Source organism: Talpa occidentalis, unplaced genomic scaffold, assembly GCF_014898055.3.
Source record: "Talpa occidentalis isolate TD23 unplaced genomic scaffold, MPIMG_talOcc4v2.1 talOcc4.16, whole genome shotgun sequence".
NCBI classification, from domain to species: domain Eukaryota; kingdom Metazoa; phylum Chordata; class Mammalia; order Eulipotyphla; family Talpidae; genus Talpa; species Talpa occidentalis.
This window is the reverse complement of record NW_023601653.1, coordinates 32,958,712-32,982,240: the sequence shown is the minus strand read 5'-3', so window position 1 is coordinate 32,982,240 and position 23,529 is coordinate 32,958,712. Positions and strand designations below refer to the sequence as shown.

The 23,529-nt window shown below is 33.8% G+C and overlaps 1 protein-coding gene across 1 annotated transcript in view; it reads left to right on the top strand.

The window, feature by feature from the left end:
• The window catches only part of TRHDE (thyrotropin releasing hormone degrading enzyme), a 371,478-nt gene that overhangs the window by 334,462 nt on the left and 13,487 nt on the right, over positions 1-23,529 (top strand). The window contains 3 exon segments of the mRNA XM_037513975.2: positions 7,050-7,197; positions 9,044-9,141; positions 9,615-9,722. Coding sequence (XP_037369872.2) covers positions 7,050-7,197; positions 9,044-9,141; positions 9,615-9,722 — 354 coding nt within the window.

The following is a 23,529-nucleotide window of genomic DNA, read 5'->3' as shown; positions in this document are numbered from 1 at the left end:
TGGCTCACTCTACTTCAGTTGTGAAGATTTTCTTATTTCCAACATCCCAGATTTGTTCTGTCTCAGGACCTTTGTACATGCTTTCTCAGTCAGAATTCTCTTCTGACCTGATTGAGTCAACTTTTTCTCTCACTTCATGCAGATATCTTTGGTGAGGTTCCTTTAGAACCCCATTTAGGGTCTCCCTGGTGGTGCAAGGGCTTAAGCACTACACTATGAAGTAATCCACAGCCTCTGCAGCATGAGTTCAATTTCCAGCTGGCCAGGGATAAACCCACATGGCGAGGCAAACCTCTCCTGTCTCTCCTGCTGCTCCCCTCAGCAGTGTATTTCAGTCAGTCTGCCTGTTCTGTTCCCCACTCTGTCTCTGATGGATCCTCTCACCCCCTGCATCTCTGGCCTGTACCCCAGCTCTTGTATGCATAAATAAATCTTTAAAAAAACTTATTAAGAAAAAGAACCCTATTTAAATTGTTTCTCCTATAATTCTTCTTTCTCTGATATTTACTTACCCTTCATAATACCTAGGATTATAATATGTTTTTACTTGCCTATTTGACTTAATGTGACAAGTTCTATGATAGTGACATATAAATAGTGGTTAAAGGAAGAGAAAAAGTAAACATTTAACTCTAATTCAAAATAGTATTTGGGGAGACAACTTCATGTGGTAGAATGAGTGGGAGCTTTCTTGCTAGTCCTGACATTGAATTCTGACTGTCATTTATGAGCTGAGTGAGTCAGGGTGCTTATTACCTTCTGTAAACTTTAGCTTCTTTATCTAAAAAAAAAATGTGCATAATAGTAATGAGCTTGAAAATTTTAAGGACTGTAAATTGAAATAAACTTGGACTATCTTTGCTCAACGCCATGCTGATATACCATAAATCAGGACATAATACTAATACAAGTATCAACGTTTGATATCTTATAATTACTAAAGTTGGTAGTTTTCTTAAAATGATTATTTGACTGATCATTAAGATCTTTTGGCAAAAGGAGTGGGTCAGGGAGTAGGTGAAACAAATAGCTAATATCTATTAGCTCTTCCAATTATTGGTCAATATTGACTCTTTAATATTATTGACTGCTCAGAGGATCCTTTGTATTTAGATGATTGCTAGTATTCTGAGAGATTTTATTTGTATATAAAGCACCACGAGTGTTGAGAGAAAAGCATAGTTGTGGAGTTAGTGGTACCATACAATTTGCAATAAGCTACTTCTGGACTTTTAATTAATAAATATATACTTAGGAAGGAACCCAAGAAATCATGTAGTTCACCCTTGTCAATTTCCTGACAATAAGAAAGAGATTTCTAAGTCTTCCATCAATTCATTTAAATACATGGTATAAAATAGCATGGTTCTGGGAAAGTAATTTGCTAATCAGAGAAAAAATTATGTATATACATATGTATGTATGTTTGTGTGTGAGTATATATGTGTGTGTGTACATCTGTGCTTTTTCACTTGCAATAAGCTTTTTTTATTTGGTATAGACTAGCTTATTCAAAGCTTTTGGCTAGATAGCAAAGACCTTATCTTTCATGTATCTCTTTAATAAAAAAGATGAGCAGAAACACTATAAATATCACTCACATAGAATTTTCCTATCCTGCTGGTATTTTTTGACCTTCAAAAAATGCTAATTTAAAAAAATATGATGTTTGTTTTAATATACTTGAAAGTGCTCCTGTTTTTAAGGACTGTGAAATTATTACAGTAATTTAATTAGTTTCAGGAACATTTATTGTGTTCCTATTCTGTACAAGATTCTGTATTAATCAAGATTAAAAGACAGGTAAAGCATGCTTCATTTCCTTACAAATCTAAGTCTAGTAAATGAAAAAGGTAACATTAAAATAAATTTATGATAAACATCATAATAACTGTTGTGAACAAGATTGCTATGGAGGTTTTATGAAAGTCCAGAAAACTGGTGCCTAACTCAGGTTTGGGAGAAGACTTCCTGGAAGAGAAGGGGCAGGCAAAAGGGTGACTGGGGGAACATTTTGCTGCAACTTTTCTTCTTTCTTATTTTAAGGACTTACTAATAAGCAACTTCCTTTTCCATTGTGCAGGCAATAGCTCATCAATGCCTGAGCAGTAGCCTTTTATCTTTAGGAACTGACCAAATGAACCACTGGGTGACAGAGATCCCTGCCTTATGTATTTCCCTCTTTATTCTGCAGCATTCCAAGGACAAGTACAGTGTTCAGTCTGCCCCATGGGACCTCCCTACTGAGAACACATAAAGTCTTTTAATAATGAATAATAAAGAATAATAGATAAAACCCAGTAAACTTTTTAATTAAGCATTTCAGCAATTGCTTTAAAAATCTGTGCCCTAAGGGGCAGTGAGAGTGTCTTCTGCATATATTGTGAAATATGTAGTAGGCTGTTTATTGATTTTAAATGAATATTCAATTAATGAAGAGTTAACTATGATGCTCTGATGAGTCTGAAGATTATAATTTTAATCCCCCCCCCAAATTTCAAGCACTCAGAAGCCAAATTTCTTTTAAAGAAAATTCACAATGAAATAGGTTTTTAGTGTACACACCACTTATCTTAGCACATCCTAGATTCAACATTCACAGGGATTGAGAATTTTTTTTAAGGAGGTAACATTGGTTTACAATTTTGCATATGATTGAGGGAAATAAGTTCACATCACTCAGATCTATGTTGTTACACCTCTTCACCAAAAAACCTGCACCATAGACCATTGGACCCCCCTCCTCCCTTATATCTCCATCCCTACCCTCCCTTCTAGTCACAGGAAGGTATCTTCGGTTATAGGTGAAAATAAAGTCAGCTAAGACCAATGCATTTCAGCATCAACTAAAACAGTGTGCCTTTAATCTCTTTCTTATAAAAAATATTTCTTATATAACTAAAAATATATTTCATTGCAAACTCCAGTAAATTGAAGGAGGAGGAGTTAGGGGCTTATGTGTAACTCAGGGAAAGATGGGAGAAGGAACTGTGGAGCTGTCTTTGGATAATCTTCTATTTATTTAACTTTCCTCATTTGCTTCTCTTCCCATTGTCTTTTTTTGATTCCTAAATCATTCCTTATGACAACCTGCCTGCCCCAACAGTAGAGAAGACAGGTATCATCTACAATTTCTTCCTAAAATATTAATGATACTTTGTTATACAATAAATATTCTTTAAGTTTACTATTTTTTCCCCATTTTGCTAGCAAAATTTCCTGTGATGATGCAAATTTAGGGAAACTGCCTTTAAGCATCAGGACCCTAAGTGTGCTCCCTACTGGGCTGATTACTTTAAGCTAATGTGGTGTTCCATTCACTGGATTCCACACACTTTCCCTATATTGATTGCATTATCAGTAGTAGTAATCACAGATATCATTACCAGGCAATTACACAAACACATATCTAAACTAGGTAACTTATTCACCAACATTATCTCTTACAAGCTTTAATTTTGTAATGAAGCTGATAATCCTCTTGTCCAATTGAGTGTAGCTACATATTTTGATCTAGTAGGTTAAATGCAAGTATATTAAATTATGTAGTACGTAATTACTTACATATGTTTGTAACAACGCAAAATGAGAGTAATTTGTGTGTAATCTGTTTCTTGTTCTATTTGAGGATTGCATTAGAGAAGGTTAACTGCTTTCAAAAAATAGTCTCAACATGTATTTGGATCAAACACAATAGAAGTGGATTTCATGCTCATATAATGGAACTCAATATGAGAACTATACTTAAACACACAATTACCCAGAGACCCAGGTGGTTTCTATTACACTCAGCATAAGAGTTTCAAGGTCACCATAGAAGACTCATTTCAGGGAAAAGAATATGGACGAGCTAATGAGAGATGTCTGTGGACTAACCCTGACTGTGAAGAGCATTCATATTATGTTGGTTAGACCTTAATCACATGGCCATATACCAAAGACATAAGAATTATGGTCATAGGCCTCCCCGGTGGCACAGCGGTTGAGCACTGGCTTGTGAAGCTGCCCACAGCCTCTGCAGCACCAGTTTGATCCCCAGCCACTGGCAAGAGTCCCACATGGCACACAGCCCTCACCTGCCATGCCCGCTGCTCCCCTCAGTAGTGTACTTCATCAGTCTGCCTGTTCTGCTCCCTGCTCTGGCTCTGGTGAATTCTCTCACCCGTGCTTGTATAAATAAATAAATCTTTAAAAAAAAAAGAATTATGGTCTTTCCTGGAAATAGAGAAGAGTTTGGATTTTGTGGAGCAGTTCGTGATTTATGCCTTAAGGACTCAAACAGAACTTGTTCCGTTTCTCTATTCAGTGAATGCTTTTCCTGACTTGCCTTTTCATTATTTGGAATTTCTATCAGGTTTGCTTTTATTTGCTTTACACTAGGATCTAAATCCTGCCTCTTAGACTTGTACATGTTAAATAACTGAAGAATGAGGATATGAAATCACAAAGTACCTTTTCAAAATTTTATACAAATTATGCCCATATTATAATTTTTCAGCGGGTTAAAATTTTAGATAGGTTCAAATTAAAGCTTTTTAAATATAGAAAAGATAACTACTAATTTAACCTTCCTATTTCATAGATAAGGAATCTGTGAGTATCAGAGAGACTGGGTTTATTTGTCTTAATTGTATAGGGAGCATAAATGATTCCAGACTTTAGTCCCAGCCTCCTTCTCAAGTTGAAGTCTTTCTATAACTTGTGTCACCTTTTTTTAATCTGTAATCTTATTATTTACCAAGCTTGCTAGTTATTGTAGAGGTGAAATAAAACACTAAATTGTAACTGACATAAGCTAGTATGCTTAAATCTGTGAGAACATAAACTTAAACAACTTTGCAGATTTTCCATATCTATTTCAAGATTTATTATAAGTTAGCTACTTACTAAATTTTCTTTTAGTACATTAATTTTTCAACAAAGATATGCCTTCTAGAAAAATCTTGGACTATATATTTATATAATCAGTGATATGTGGATTATATTAGCAGAGACAAATTTATACTATCACATTAATTAACGTTATCTAGTATTAAAAATTTGGGAAAAACACATAACAAAGTCTGAAAAATTATAAGCTACTTTTAGAATGAAAATCAGTCCAGAATGGTTTTTATTATGAACATTGTAAATACAATTGCAATATTCACCTATGAATTTGTTTTACCATCTTGAGCAAACTTATTTTCACTTATTTTAAGTGAATATGAAAGATTTTACTTCTTCCCTGTCCAATACCCTTCCCTTGGTAGGGTACTTCTCTACCAAACACAATAAAGAAAGCCATCTCACTTGTTTTTTTAAAAAAGATTTATTTAAGCACACAAGAGCTGGGGTACAGGCCAGAGATGCGGGGGGCGGGGCGGGGGGCGCTGAGAGGATTCACCAGTGACAGAGTGGGGAGCAGAACAGGTGGATTGACTGAAATACACTGCTGAGGGGAGCAGTGGGTGAGACACGAGAGGTCTGCTGCGCCTTGTGGGTATTTCCCTGGCCAGCCAGGGATCGAAATCATGCTGTAGAGATTGTGGACAGCTTCAAAGAGCAGTGCTTAACCCCTTGCGCCACCAGGGAGATCCCCATCTAACTTCTTGATGCTACTAAAGAACACTAATGTGAATGTGTAGAACAGAGGTAACTGGAATTTGGTTGTTTTCATACTTATCTGTTCCCTGCATTAAAAGTCATCACTAAGTTGAATTATTAATTCAAAAAAAATCTAGTAAGATCCACATTGTCACTTTATATATATGTATAAAAACATATACATATATATGTAAAATCGAGGCTAGTAGCACTGTTTTAAATAAGGTAGCATTGACTTATATGTTTTGGATGTATAGATTATAATTTAACATTTGTGTATGCTACATTATGATCACAAAAAGCCTAGCTTCATATTCTACCTTATAAACTTTTTCACAATTTTAATACCCTCTTTATTTTTTAATTTTTTTTAAGATTTATTTATTTACTTATATAAGCACTGGGTACAGACAGAGGCGGGGGAGGATGAGAGAATTCACCAGAGTGGGGAGCAGAGCAGGCAGAGTGATGAAGTACACTGCTGAGGGGAGCAGTGGGCGGCAGGAGAGGTCTGCGCGCTATGTGGGACCCTCGACTGGCAGCCGGGGATCGAACTGGTGCTGCAGAGGCTGTGGGCAGCTTCGCAACCCAGCGCTCAACCGCTGTGCCACTAGGGAGGCCCAATACCCTCTTTAATGTACTATGGGTAATCACTTATTTTGCAAGGATTTTATATGAAGTCTACTGGAGACTAGAGATATACACTTCCTTTTTGGAGTCCTCTTGTGAATATAGCCTCTTTAAATATGGGCAACATGTATTCAGTTTATTTTAAAAAACTATATATTGATATTTTCCTAAGAATCTGATATTGGTTCTCAAGGTGCCATGTATCTATTTTGAAAAGAAAATAATAAATGGGAAGGGCCTATTAGCATTTTTGTAATATTGACTATTTTAATCTAACTCTGATTTTTAAGTATAATGGAAAGGAATTTTTAAAATTTAAAACAAGTGGGTTTGAAATGTGCTTATATTGTAAAGTAATATAGATACAGCCAAAACTGTAAGTTGCCTGACTTTAATTGGATCATCCTTTTGAAAATGATATATATTCAATATCATCACAAATAACTACATGAAAAATACAGAGAATGCCTTGAGAAACTGAAAATTCGCTTCAGTAATAATTATTTTCAATTAGTTGTGACCTCTGAAGAGTTTCTTTGCAGGAAAATACCTAGAGTTGAATTTATTCAAATTCCACAATTCTTGTTAAAAATATGCTTTCTAATATTTTGGTGTTCATGTAAATTTTTGACATCAACTCTGTATATATTAAGGAACATTGACATCCTAAGTGGGACTATATTTAAAAGGTGTTTTATTTCTATAGCACAGAGTATACTTTATACTTGATGAATCTTGCTTTCTGCCTTTTATTTGCATAAGTAAAATCTTCATTTTTGCTCATCATGTATCTTTTCTGCATATAATTAACATTAACTTTTTTGACTGTGCAGAGCTGGCTATTTGCCTCAGAATATTCCCCTGGAGATTATCAGATACCTGTCTGAGGAGAAGGATTTTCTTCCTTGGCATGCTGCCAGCCGAGCCCTTTATCCTCTAGATAAATTACTGGACCGCATGGAGAAATACAATGTCTTCAATGTAAAAAAAATATTTTTTCTTCTTTCTTATTTCCAGAAGATAAACTATTTTCTCATTATAATCTGTATTCAACTGATTCTGAGTTCATTTAGTTCTTTCTTCTTATTTGTGTTATCATTTTTGTCCTGATTTTCTATGTAACTCTGGTGACAATTACTTGAAGAAAAATTTAATACAAACTACTTTTTGTTCTGGCCTAAAAGTGTCAATTAAGCTTAAATGCTTCAAAATTTAAGAACAAATATATGTGGCAAATCCTTAAAGTTCAAACTTACTTTCTAAGAGTTAAAGGGCTCTCTGTTCACAAAGGACTTACCCTGGGTAGAGCGATCCTAAAGATCTTAACAGAATATGGATGGTTTCAGTAAAGATTCTGAATCATTATTTTTATCCAAAAGGGCATAGTGAATTCAATTCACTTCCTTAATTAACAAGGATAAGATCAACATTGAGGCGAAAGCCCATTCATAATTGGGTCCAAGGGGATACAGGAGAGCAAACAATACATAATCCAAATAGACAGGAACACATGACAAACATTCCAAAATGTTACCTGACCAGATTTCCTAAGCTTGACACCTGGTGAACCAGAATTGCTGCGCTGATCTAATGTAATAATTATTTTGAATTAGATTAGGATTTAGTACCACTAATGACCTTTCATTCCTAAATTTCTTCTCACCAGTGAAGCTTTGCATATGAGAATATTGCCTTTGAGCACTTTCATTTTCCTTTACTTATACTTACAGTCTATCCTGTGTCTTATAAAATCGTCCTATTTCTTTTGATTGATTGGCTCTGCTGATTAACCTACACATTTGGAATTACTTGGCCCTAGATCGCCTGGACATGAGATGTTTACTAGAGTCATCCAAATTGTCTGGTGGTCATTAGAATTACTTCTTTTTGTCTAATCCTCATCACTTTCCTAGGCACATAATAACACCTATTATAATATTTTTTAAATTTGAAATAATCTTGACTTGACTGTTATCATTGTCAGTTTTATCTAAGCCCTTGTAATAGACACACAAAGAAATGTGTCATTACATTTATTGTAACATTTTTATCTGCTAGAGAAAGTCATATTACACTTTTCTCCTTAACAGACATAATATTAAACTTTTGTAAATGTAAAATATATTTTTGCATATATATTTGTACTTCAGAATAGTGTATCATGTCAGACATCTCAATTTCAATAAAAATTAAGAATTGCTTTTACTATAATTTCAACACTTTCATTCCTTTGACAAAATTCAAGAACCACATTAAACTGAGAAGAGCATATCTTATATTGCTACAAAAATTTAAATATATCATTAGCTGAATGGATTGTTGACTTTGAAATACTATATCATCATTTTGAAGAGGGCTCTGAGTATGTCAGGTTCAATAATGCCAGGCTATTGGCTGGGCCTACATAACAATTTTGCCTTAAATATGCTCTATTGAAATAAGACATATAAACACTAATAGTGTGTTCATTTTCACAGACTATATCCACATACATTTGTATATTTGTATGCATGGGTGATATCAATACCTTTCAGTTTTTTCATTTCACTACAAAAATTGTCATGTAAAATATTTAATAGTAAAAATTACTTAATTGTTCAATAAGAAATAGAGTAGATTCCATCACTGCAATTGTATCTTATCCTTATTTTCTATATTTAAAAAAATTAAGTTGCATAAAATTATGATGGAACATCACTGATGCCCAATTAATACTTTAAGAGATATGTATATATGTAGAGAGACAAAATATTTTCATTTTATTGTATTGTAAGCATGGAGTGGCTTGAACCTGATATTACCTTTATTTCTCCCATCTCCCATTTAGGAATATATCTTAAAGCAAGTTGCAACAACCTACATCAAGCTTGGATGGCCAAAAAACAATTTTAATGGATCTCTTATTCAAGCATCTTACCAACATGAGTACTGTTTCATTTTCTTTTTTGCTTCCCCCCTTCCAGAGCTGTACAGTAACATACCACTAGTACCACTGTGACTTCAGCAGCATAGGACAATCTTTCTTTCATTCTGCATCTTTCATTTCTCTTTCCTGGGAGTACTTCTGTGGGGTAGCACAGTACCCACCACCTGGTACTGAGAACAAAGGCATTTCCTTGCCATGTTTTAATTTAAGGCCTGCTTTTCTTGGTAAAGTAGAGATCTGAACCCCTACCTCTTACTGTGTGTAGCGTTGTTTCCAGAGAAGACTCTGGGTATGCTTTACTTCTACCCTGCCTAATTGTCACTTACTCAGCAAAATAGGATTTTTGGTTCAAAACACCATTTTTGTGCTAGTTATTTACTAAACTACTATTTAGGTGAGGAGGAGTTACCCTTTCCAGATATTAACACTGCTTTTTATTTCTGATTTTTTTTTCCCTTTTAATAATACCTAGAGAACTTCGCAGAGAAGTTATAATGCTGGCATGCAGTTTTGGTAACAAGCACTGTCACCAGCAGGCATCAACACTTATTTCAGATTGGATTTCCAGCAACAGAAACAGGTAAGTTGAACCAGTTCCTGTATTTCTGATATCATTTAATATTATTTTAAGATTCTCAGCAGATGCATTACATTACATCAACTGAAGAAAAGCAAGAGTAAAACACTGAAAAACATTGTTTCAGGTTCACAATCTTCAAGACAACAGCATGAAATCCAAAATACACTTATCTTTGCAATGTTTTATCCAGTTTTAAACTTTTAAAATCAGGATACTTATTTTTCATATATAATTTATTGGCTTATTTTAATTTTGATAGCTTTGCTATCTCATGAGACCAGTCATTAAACTTAGGTCAAACATTAAGTTCTTTATAAAGGTTGTGGTATTTATTCATAAAGCAACTGCCATCGCATGATATAAATAAAGTAGCATATAAATGTTGATTTTAAAGATGAAAATCAAAAGGGTTATGAAAAATATCTTTACTCCTTCAGTGACCCTTGACAGAAATCTTAAACTTGTATCTTATCTTGGAATTTCACAATACTGTATTTGAATGCAGACTATAGGTTAAAATTATTTAATATAATTACTTGTGATAAGAAATATACTAAATGTCACTTAAAATGTTTATGAAAGGAATATTAAACGTAAAAGTAAATCAAAGATCAGTGATCTTACTACTATTGTTTTTAAAATATTCTCAGGTGTCTTTATATTTCCAAAAACAACTTTATGTTCAATTTCATTTGACATTTTAGGCAACTTCTAAACATTTCCAGTCCTTGGCCACTGTATTAAGGAGAGAGGGATCAGGGGAGAAGCTGAGAGCAATTTCTGCAGATGATTCTATTTTCTGTGACACAGTGGGCTTGTCCTGTGACTTACTGGGATGACCACTTGGGAACAGAAAAAAGGACTTGCTGTTGATGAACGGAAAACCACCAAGAGTATAACCTACTTAAGGAATAAATTGGCATATGCCTTGCCAGGAATTATTTAGATTTAAATTTATTATCTTACTGACTCTAGCCCAAAGGGTGGTGATCCTGCTTTGAAATTCTCTGAGGTAATTTTTCACTATATTACTTAATAATTTGTCTCACCTTCTCTAGCATTTTCCTGTTTGCCCTTTAAGTTAATAGTTTCTGGCCTTATACTGAACTAAGGAAAGTATTTTATCACTATCATCTCTCAATTGATCCATTATATACTTGAAAACTGTGATTAGACCTGTTATCAGTCTTCTTTAGAACTAAACAATCCTCATTTTTAAAACTTTTGCTAATAACTTTTTTTGTTAAGTCTTCTGAAAGCTATTAAAATAATTTGACTTGAAAATGATAAATATTTTTTCTCTTGCTTTTTACTACCTTCTTCAATTCTAATACATATCTTTAGGCTATCAAAACAAACATTTATCCAAATCAATACAAGTTTTTTGAAAAGATCTACTATATATATATATATATATATATATATATATGAGAAGATATCTTCTCATATATATATATATGAGAAGAAAAGTAAAACACATTAGATTGTTATCTCTAATTCGGTCTCCTTTTGCTTGATATTTTTGTTTGTTTTATTTTGCTACAGATACATGTCCTTTCTCAGTTAATGCTTATTTTTAAACTTTAGTGAATTTACCCATGTTAAACTTTTCTTACCATTTTATTAAAATTGGACTTATAACATTGACTTTCCATAATTTCTCCAGAGAGAACTCAAGCCAATATAATTTCCTACATATAAAAATATAGCAATTGGGAAAATTGGTATTTTTGAATAATCCATTTATGTTAACAAAATTGTATATTTGGGTAGCTAAAAAGCAGAGGTGGAATTCAAAATTAATAGACAGTACTGCTCTGTAAATGTATATGTGTACTGTGGGTAGCACTAAGCATACATATGGTGTGAATACAAACCAGGAAGGGGTTACCTTCAAAGAATAACATTCTGCATCATGAATGATGTGTTGGACTCTGTTAGATGGACAGGAGGCAGGGGTAGGTGTGTATGAATAGATAAGGTGGGTTTTCAAGGCAATCCAACATGGATTGATGTTTGGTAGATGAACAGGAGGAAGGGATAGGTGTGTATGAATAGATAAGGTGGGTTTTCCAGGCGATCCAACATGGATTGATGTTTAGTTTAATAAGTGTAGTAATTTTTGACATGTGAATTTGAAACAACCCATCACTTCCATAATTCCTTCATAAATGAAAACTCATATATAAGGCATCAGCTTATTTGGGTTTTGATAACTGGAATTTATTTGTGACAAGATAATTAAATTTGGGCCTAGTTACATTAAGGTTCTTTTGAGATTTTCTTCATTTTTATATTCTCCTGTTTTGCTTTGTTTTGTAACTGACCAACCAAACAAGCTAAGTGAAAGTAACTGTTTACTTAAATTTGTTCAACCAACCACATGCCATGGCCCTGGCAGCATACTTTAAGTGACCTCCTATAGTGAAGGTACATGACACCCACTGAGTTACCTATTTGTGAAGATCAGAGGTTTAATCTGTCTTTTTTGAATGATAGCTTAAAAATGAAACAATAATGCACACCTATAGTTGCTGCTGAATTTAACTTTTAAATTGAGTCAATGAAGGAAGTACAACGTTGCTTTATAGCTTTTCTAAAAGCAACAGATCAAAAAAAAAATAAAAGCAACAGATCAATCTACTTTGTTTGCTTAACTGGAAACAAACTTTTTTATTGAACTGGAATCTTAAAAATCATCTTAAAAAACCAAACTAGGGCCTCCCCTGGTGGCACAGTGGTTGAGCACTGGGCTACAAAGCGGGCTGCAAAGCTGCCCGCAACCTCTGCAGCGCCGGTTCAATTCCCGGCCTCTGGCGAGGGTCCCACATGGCACAACAGACCTCTCCTGCCATGCCCACTGCTCCCCTCAGCAGTGTATTTTGTTGTTTTGCCTGTTCTGTTCCCTGCTCTTGCTCTGGCGAATTATCTCACTCTCCCGCACGTCTGACTGTATCCAGTGCTTGTATAGATAAAAAATAAAATTAAATAAAAAAAAAACAAACTAAAGTCAATATAGTAGTATACTTATGTTTTGGAACATGTAGATTTATAGTAATAAATCTAAATGACAATAAATCATGTAGTAGGGATTACAAATATTTGGGGTGATTGATAAATTAGGGTCAAATCAGTGACACTGGATTTAGGAAAAGGGCATGGATGTGAAAGTTGGTACAGGGCAGGTTAATGGAACCAAAAAGTGCAATGAAAAGTTAGAGATGGCAGCAACAGAGAGAAAAATTCAAGCACTATAGTCGATGATAAATTGGATGAGTCGACATTCTTATCTCTGTTAAAATATTCAAATGCTACAGTGTGATGAATTGTAATGGTGATGTCATGCATAAAAATGAATTGAGTTACATTCAGGTCTTGTTAGGCTGGGATTTAGGGACAAATTTCAGCAGTATGCCACATTTCAGAAAAGAGACAAGTTACTGAGCATTTTGTAGAGAACAATACAAATGATAAAAAGATCTTGAAAACATGAGCTATGAGAGGAGGTTGTGAAACCTGAAAATTTTACTCTCAAAAAAGACAGAAAAGAGAGTGATTTTGTGTTATAGAAAGCATTATAAAACAGACAGAAATTGGTTATTTTGCTGGTTGGTGCCAATAAACAAGAAATAATTGACTTAAACTACATTGAATAAAATATAAGGAATATATTAATACTGCATGTGAATTATTTGAAAATCTCTGTATTAAAACACTATGGAGATTATATAGTTAATTATATAGAGATCACAGTATGGCAATAGGGTGTTTTCTTTGAATAAAAAAATTAACCTGAAATTACATGTATGTCTACAATAACCCATTTTCTTAATTTTGTGATAATGTATTATTTTGCAAATAATGTTAAAAGATTCAATTTTAAGCATTAACCCAAATTGAGTGAAGATTTAAAATAGTTTAAGTTTTCAATAGATATACCTCCCTAACATATACACTGATAACTGATTTCATCACTCTAAAAAACACCCTGAAACAACAGACTATATTGAGAATTATAGGAAATCAAAAGTGCTTACTGAATTGGAATGAATTGGGAATTAATTTCAAACATGGAAAAATTAAGGTCATTCCATAATAAAATCTATAAGTAGAAGAGCATCTCTGGAGCTTTGCAGCCTACATGATACATAAACTTCCTTATTCATGCAATTAATTATAATGTTACTAATATTAGTGGCATAAGTGATGATAATAATGAAAATTATATTTGCTTTAAGGAATATTTGCTGTTTCAGGCATAAGGCTAAGTGCTTTTTGTCCATGAGCTCATCATTTTTTTATTTTTATTTTTATAGGAGACAGATCTAAAACTCACAAAGATTATGTGATTTGCCAAGATTCTTTAACAACAGATCATGGATCTAGGTGTCCACTTCCAACTGATCAGTCTGTCTTCTAACTCATGAAATAATCATGTGTCAGTAATATATGTTTGTATAAAGTGGTAAAAACAAAACAGACACTCAACAAGACTCAAGCACTCTCTATATTAAGTCTAAGTAGCAGTTTTTTGAAGGCGATATGGCATGAGCCTGTGGTTTTTAAATCTGATCATGAAGAAAAGTTACTGGGGGGACTTGTTTAAAAGCTTGTGGGCTCCACCCCACTCTCCCAGAGTTCAGATTTAGTAGTTATCACGGTGCCCACAAATTTGCATTTTGAGCAATTTCCCAGCTGATACTGATCTGATGTTTACTGTTCCAGGGAACACACTTTGAGAACCGCTAGTATACTGACTTCAGAGTCAGGGACACCAGCACTCAAACTGCAGCTGGTCCACCAAATGATCTTAAAAAAGTAATTTTATTCATCATCTGAAAAATGGCAATAATGTTACCAACCAAAAAAATAATGGGAGTTTTAAAAGGGAATGCCTATATAGTATTTGACCCTCAGAAGAAATCATAAAACATTAATTATCTCTGGATTATTACTTGTTTAGACCACCATGTAATAGGTGTTGTGAATTTTAAAAGTTTTGAACATATAAGAATGTGACTAGTAACATAATATATAAAACAAATATTACCATAGAGATTCTTAATTAGGAGCAGGGAGACATTTGTTCTTTTCCCCTGTGTTTTAAAAAATACTGCTTGTCTTGGTATCCAGAAAAATATTACTTCCCCCATCCCTGCTTCTCTTAATTGACTGCTATTTATGGTACATATATGTTCTCTCACCAGCCTTTTTATCTCATAGTGTAAAGAGCCTCCGATAAGCTCTTTTCCTTTCTATCTGCTCCCTGTCCATCAAAGTTTGCATATGTTTTGTAAGAATATACAGATACAGACATGTCAGGCTCTTTCTTTCTGGTGTGTATATGACTATCCAAAAACCACGTTTTCTTCCCCTAGAATATAGATATTAGCCTAATGTCAAATTTCCTAGTCATTATGGTCTTATTCTCTCTGTTCTTTATGTTGCTTTTTTATCTACTATCAATTTTCATAGGCTAAGGTTTGATCAGCTAGGTCTCCCATTGCAGGGTCCAGTTACCAGTGGATAAGTGAACACAGTAGGGAGTCTGTATGGAGAAAGAGAAAGTACAGGGCTGTCCAAATCTCCAGAGAGCTAGTAAAAGGAATTTGGCTCGCTGCTAGTATCATTAGATGGCTATGGTTTTAGACAAATCAGTTAACTTCTCTGAATCTCATCCTTGTTGAGAACATTGCCCCCAAATCACCAGTATTTACATCACCCTGAGGTTGAAGGTTTCATACTCATTGTGAATGAACATCATACAATTCCCTCATGATTCCGCACTTTTGGTCCTCTTCTGATTACAGAGTTCAAGGGTGTGTGTTCATATGTTCACCACACACACACACACACACACACACACACACACTAAGAATTCACCATGTTGCTCACTGTCAGGGAATGCAGCTTTCTCCAACTAATGGCAGCCCCTGTGGCTTGTTGAGAATATGGGTTTTTGCCCTTATACAACTTAAGAGTCATCACTAAAAACTAAAAAAAAATGAAGTTCAAATAAGTGGAAGCAGGGAGAGATCTATGGTGTTTCTGAGAGACTCATGTGGGAACATGACCAGATCAGAGATAACCTCCAGAGCTGGTCATTGAAATGAAGAAAAATGGACGCATTTTAGCATAATTGAGGAAGGGTGGTAAGTTAATGGGTGTTTGAGTAGAGAGGGCAAGAGAAAGACTTTAATGACAACACTGGGATAATACAACAGGGCTCAGACTTTTATGCATATGAATTACCTAAAAGAACATTTTAAGTCTATATCTAAAATGCTCTATCATACACTTAAATAATTGCAAGAATTTAACTTCTAACATATAGGCATTTTTTTGGTAGAATTATTTCAAGATCTCCAAATGGCAATCAAAACAGTGTATACCCAGTTAGCCATTTAAAAATATAATCAAGTATTTATTTACTAGTTACAAACTTCATATTATTCTTTTCTTCTCCCTCAAATTATAGTCTAATAATGCATTTTTGGTAGAAAATCCATTTGGGTCACCCTATTATATTCCTCTGTGATAAAAATGCGTACATACCACATATTCAAACATAGTTATTTCCATGTCATTATAAAACCCTGTTAATGTATTTTGTAAATTGAGTTTTCATTACAATTATTTCTTGTACATAGTTTAGCATAAATACATTGCAAACTTTGATACATAATTTCAAAACAAAAGTAGTTGCTACATATAAAAGTGAAAAATTGGTCTTTTCCAATTAGTTTATATATTCACAGATATATGTTGCTCACTACTAGAATGAGAAAAGTTTCAGCATCAATTCTATACATATTTTTTATGTTAAAGTGGTAAGAAACCTTATGCATAAAAATAGTGAAGAATATTAGGTGTCTTGTTATGGCAATAGGATATGAATTTTTAAAATGTTTCAAGTTTGTGCCAGAAAATACATAATAATCACTAAAATTTTGAATTCCATCCTACCACTTAATTCTGCCCTTCTTCAAATTTTTTGAAAGCAAAATATTTTAAAAATTAGAAAATTCACTTTTGGATATCAATACTGATATTTAGAATTTTCTCTTATTTGGTACTACAGTATAATGCACCCTTCAAAGATGTAAGTGAATGAATCAGAAATATGCTCTTATCATGGAAAATGAGAGAAAATGAAAGTTGGATTTTTATAAAAAGAAGCCATATGAAAATTCAGAACATTGAACTTGATTGCCATACTACCACCCATATACTTAGCACTCCTTGAAAAAGCCTCCATTTCTTCCAGTTACAAACAACTCACTTTGAAAATCACTAGGCTAGGGTGTGGGTAAAACTGGAAACAATGAGAGGTAGATCAGATTGTCCAGGGGGGAAATACAACACAGGGAACAGGCTCAAGGCTAACAATGGAGACGTCCCAACACTGAACAGCAGGATATAACCCAGGTATGAGTTGTGGCCCTGGAAGCTTAACATTTACAGTACATTCTAGAAGTTGCTTTACTTCCTCTGCCAATCTTCATATATATATTTTTCACTAATTATTAATCCTCTGCTGTAAATCCAAACAATTTTATATAGTGACTTAAAAATATTCATATGTGTAGATATAATATTGGTATACTGGCTAAAAATTTGCCTCTGAAATTTATTCTAATACAGATCTTCAAGAACCTTATACAATTCTTAATTTTACTTTAAGTCATTTTCCACTAAAAATTTAACTCCTGCCCTCAATTTTGTCTTTATTTCAGAAGTACTTTATAGCCTCACCTGTGTTTAAATGTTATACTCAGAACATTATTTTACTATATTAGCCGGTACTGCTTTACAACTCATTATTCTCTTTATCAGTTGCTGGCATAAACAATGTTTTTTTTTTTTGTCAAAATATCCAAAATTATTTGTCTCTTAATTTCTAAGAGGTTAGGATGGATGTTGTACGAGGTAGCTATTTCTTGGTGGATTATGTTAAGTAGCTTAAAACTGAATTGCATTTTTCTACTTGTATATGAGTTAATATCACATCCTACCCTATAATTTATTTGGCTAGGTCCTTATTTATTACTGTGCACAGTGAGGGTACTATTAATAGAGAATTTCATGCATCTTGTGTGTGAATTCCACCCTAAATTTTTGTTGTACTAGGCCTACTGCAGTGAGGGAAAAAATACTGTGAATTACCTGTTTGAATGTTTGTAATGCAGATTTTAAAAGTACATTTGGCTAGTTTCCCCCAAAGCAAAACTTGAAGAAACATATTTTTGTTTACTTTTAATAACTTTCATTCCATCAAATTTCTGCCCTAGAAACTATGTATTTTAATAGTTACAACTTGTCCATAAACTTGTTTAGTAGTTTGTAACTCACTGGCCACCCAGTTATGAATTGTTGCCTGCATAATCCCAGCTGAGAGAGTTAGACATTACCCTTGGGGGGTCTCTAAAGCAAAAAGTGGCATGGGAACCTCTGGAATAATTATTACCATTGAAATCATTACCATCTTTGACATCTTATCAATTTATCTCTCTGTGGTTCTTTAAAACTAAACAATAGCACTTGTAATAGTTCTTAAAACTAAATAACAACATCTTTAATAAGAGTGCATTTCTCACAGTGACAGATGCAGTGCTATAGGGCCAAATTCACCAGTCCAATTTTGAGTAGTGGTGATAGTCAACTTGGTTTTTAACTTTCAGTTCTATTTTTGTTTCAAACATTTTATGTATTTACTTTTGTGTAGAAGAAGTAGGGTGTAGGCCAGAGGTGCAGGGGGTGAGAAGATTCACCATAAAGTAGGGAGCAGAACAGGTGAATCTACTGAAATACACTGCTAAGGGGTACAATGGGTGAGACAGGAGAGATTTGCTGTGCCATGTGGGTTAGCTCCCTGGCTGGGGATCAAACTCAGGCCCTAGCAGTGATAGCACTGAGACTTAACCCCTAAGCCACCAGGGAGGCCTCTTTCAGTTCTATTTATAAAATATAATATTGTTATTTATTCCATAGTTAGAAGACTACTTAATTTAGTTAACTGGTATTAATTTAGACATTTGCTCTATTTGATTCACATACCAAATATGCTTTAAGTCTTGGCCATACCCTGACATGTTCAGAGGAATTAAGGATCCTATGATGAGCAGAATATGAATTCTACCTTCCAGAAGCTTACAGTCCAATAGATAAAGACAAACCAGATGTTCTAAAAATATTGTAAGATTTTAACTGTATTGAGAAACCAGAAGTGAGATCTATAAGAAAAGGACATTTGACCTGTCAGTGAGGTTGACATGCCTGCAGAATGACACTTACCTGAGGGCTGCAGGAAAGAGACAAGTTCACTAAGGCGAAGAGGGAAAGGAGACTGTTAAGCAGCAGGACAGTGTGTAAAAATGACCTTCCTCCTCCACATCATTTCTCAAGAATGTCTTAGTACTTTCAAAAATGTTTAGCTGAATGTGCAGAATCTGTACTGACCCAAGAACAACCTCTGAAAGTTTTAAATTTTTTTTTAGTTAATCAGTTTGTTTTGTTTTTATTTGCTGAGAAGAGCAAAAATCTCAGTTACTTGATTATGCTCCTTCATCAAAGCTTTAGGGGAGCTCTTTTGTAAGATTTGAGTAAACAGAAATATTTGGAAAAGTTATGTAGAAGAAAAGTATATATGAGATGTAGTTAGTATGATTGCTATCAGAATTAATTCCTCTTTGAATTTGTCCAACTGGAAATCTTTTTCATAGGCAGTACTCACTACCTGACTCACCATTTATATACATAGAAGTTTTTTATTATGTGTACCTAAGTAGTAGCTACAATACATGCTAGGGCAATTCAGTCCCTCATGGGCTAAGTATTCGACTTAATGACCTACTTGAGGGACTAAGCAATCTGTATATATTTTTAATTTACTTTTTCAGTTCAGAAAAAATTTTCATTGACCTAAGAACTAATATTTCTCCAGTAAGTGCATATTTGTAGTCACATTTAGGTAGTAATTTTGATGCATTTGTAATTTTATATTCTAAAGACTGGAATAATCATACACTTGTTCCTTTTCTAAACTTGTTTTTTCCTCATATTTTACTTAAAAATTGTACTTGCTAGTCATGTGTAGAGGCAAATTGTCAATAATGTTTTTTCAAGGTATTTTCATTTTTACAGAAGTATGCCTTTGAAGATGACTTGATTTAACTTTTTTCTTTTTAGTATAATTGATTTTCCCACCTTTCTGCAAATAGTAATTTTCCTATCATACTAGTTTTGTTTTCCTAATATTATAGCAATTTCAGATATAATACTATTGAACTTTTTTGTCATCTATCAAAAGATATGCCTATTGATTAGTTATAAAATAGCCCTATTTTAACTGCCTGACTGTTTATCACCATACAAGTGCCACATGAATATAGATTTACATGGGCACCTCAGGGAGCAGTGTTGATTACACTTACAATAGGAATCATTACCGTGATTTTACTAAGAACTGAAGCACCAACAAAATTATTTTCAGCCACCATGACATTTTACATACAGATTATATTGATGCATTCGGAAACATCAAAGTTTATTAAATTTATTGCAGCAACTACCAAACACTTTAAAGAAATTCCTTCTATATTTTCCCAAAATAATGTTAACATTGCTGTTAGCACTGAGGATATTTCTTCAACATTAGGTACTTCTTTTTGCCCTATCCCACCTATCTTTTTCTTTCTGATGGCTTAAGATTCTTGCTACAATTGAATAATTTAAAAAATGAATTTACTGTTTTATTTTCATATAATCCTAGCTGAATTTATTCTAATATATAATACATGCATCCACACACACTTTTCTCATTCTCTTCATATATATATACAATGCTATAACCATTATCTTCTAGATACATACATATGTGCACACATCCATTTCATTTATTTCACAAAATCATAAACCTCACATCAACTTTTTCAAGAATGTTTTCTAAGTTAATTCATTCCCCAATGCAAAATATGCCTTTAGGATATGTTATAACTTTTTCATCCACTACATCATTCCCCTTTTCTCTAAAATCCAGATTGCTTTGTTTTCAATAATTTTCTATTACTTCATAAAACAGAGCTAGATCCTCATAGCTACTTTAAAGTAAGTTGTCTTTCATTGAATTTATTTATAACTGTTTTTATACCTTCAAACAGAGACATATATGAAGTTCATCATAGATTTCACCAATTTTTCACATAAAAATATAGTAGGAGGACCAAGGTATATTTCTATGAAGACATAGAACATCAGGATTTGATGAATAAAAAGTCTCTTTTTATAATGCATATCATTTTCTTATATAATGAATATCAATTAAAAGTAAGAAAGCCCTCAGAAATATATTTTGGTTAAAACACACCCCCCCCCCAAATTTACTTTGGTCAAAGCAAAACAAAAAAACACATTACTCATTGCCTACTGGTGACAGCTTAGTTGTCATGCCTAAAAAAATAACAATAGTGGTTATGCCTAAAAAAATAACAATATTGTCACAGTTGTTTCTTCCCAGGTTGGAAAAACACCTTGTTAACCTCAATGATCTTGACAGTACATTAGAGATGAAGGTAAACCACTTTTGCACAGGCCCTCACATTTATAGATGTAGTATTTTTATGGATACAATAAATCTCTGTAATTGTCAACCTTTGCATGAAGAATACAAAAGGTAATGGTTGTTGCTATAAATTACTCCTGGGCAATAAATATTATGTGTTGAGATGGAACCTAATATCAGCTAGTGGAGTTTTCATAAACCCTCAGCCCTGGGTCATGATTTGAATGAGAACAGTGCTTATGGATTTGCTATTGTATCTAATGTGTCATTCTTGTCATTATCTTTCATCTTAATAGTTAACCTAAAGTACAGATTCCTAATTATTTTGATTCAGACAACACCATTAATTTTTTATACATATATTTAGACTTCATATCATAGCAGGCACTTAGATTTACTGTGCTTTAACCACAGCTGAGTAAAAAAGAGGCTTAAATATTAGAATAGAGTTATGAAGCTATGGAAAATAGGTATACAATTATCAGGAAACAATTCATCGCATTTTTAACACAGTCTTCTATAAATAGGGCAATTTATCAACTATTTCACAACTTCTACTACAACTGTATACCTCTTAAATTTTAAATTATCTTATGCTTTTAGAGCTATTTATACTAGCAGCCTGCTGCTCACTGTTTTAGAGTGAGTCATCAACATAGATATCTTCATTTTTCTACTTATAAAGCAGTGTGATTTTTTTTTAGTTTCTATGGGTATAATTGATTCTGCATGTGATAAGCACTCTGAGTTGTGAAATATTAAACAACAGTGTTATAAACTTTTCTGTAGAATATGTTTAAAATCCAGGTGAAAGAAGAATTTTAGAGAGGTTATAAATTCTCTTCTAATTATTTGCTCTTTTCCCTTTGCCTTTTGTTAGGTCTTTCTCATGCCTGTTTATATCATCATCACTCTGAATATTTTGGCTTCTCTGTATTTCTCATTGTATTCTTTCTGCCTTTCTACCTTTTCTTTGAAGTTTCCTTCTTTTGGTGCTCTTCCTTTTATGTTGTCTGGGTCACTCAATGTTTTATGTCTTTTTACTGTAGCAGTTATGTTTTATGAAATTGTCTTGTAGATAAGACACTTAGCCCTCACCATCCCTCTGCCTTCCCAGCCTGTAAAAATAATAGTTGCTTTTTATACATGGGACTTAATGTTTAAAAAAATCACTTCATATGTATTATTTTATCTTAAATAAATATCCCTTTCAAATTACACTAATTTTTACTATAAGATTTATTTAAAAGCAGTGTTGTTATCTTAAAATATAATCTTTTGATACATTCAGTGTGTCAAGAGTTAAAATGAGTCCTCTCTTCCTAGAAGAGGAAGAGAAATCTTTGCCCTTTCATATGGAAAGATCAGCCTATGCCTCTTCCAAAATATGCAAAATTAAAATAAAGAGGTATTGAACATCCTTTCAGAACACAGTAATTTTAAATATAGGTGGTCTTTTCCCCTCCAGATTTCTCCTACTCTAGGTTTTGAGATCTAAAGGGCACTGAAGATTGCTTTGAATTACCTTTGTTCCTAGGTTTTACAATAGTATTCTTTTTTTAAAAAGATTTATTTATGCATACAAGAACTGGGTTACAGGCCAGAGGTGTGGTGAGATGATCCACCAGAGATAGAGTGAGGATCAGAACAGGCAGATTGACTGAAATACGCTGCTGAGGGGAGCAGTGGGCGAGGCGTGAGAGGTCTGCTGTGCCATGTAGTTATCTCCCTGGCTGGGGATTGAACTCGTGCTGCACATGCTGTGGACAGCTTCATAGGTTGCGTCTTAACCTCTTGCACCACCAGGGAGGCCCAATAGTATTCCTTTTTGTTATACTTAAGATTCAATAGGAATGAGCAGCACTGTTGGGCACAAGTGAGAGGATCCCCTAGATCAGAGCATCCCTGGCTGCCTCCCGAGTGGTACTTAGCCAGCTGCATTGCTGTCCAGGGGCCTTTCCAGTCACTGATTTCACATTTCACCTGAGACTCTGCTGTCCTTTACCTGGAGTAATACTAGAAACAATGTTTCTGCTTTCTTCCAAGATTTTAAAAGGGACTCAGTGGCATGTTCAATTGACAAGTATGCTAGTATATTTAGGTGGGATTTTAAAAGTGCCTTTTTGTTGTAATGCCTTAAACTTAAGGTGTATTGTCATTCTTTTTAAATATATTTATTTACTTTTAGCAAGGTTGTCTACATGTTTTATTTCTGCTTTCATTCTAGTCCAGTACTCATTTGGGAAA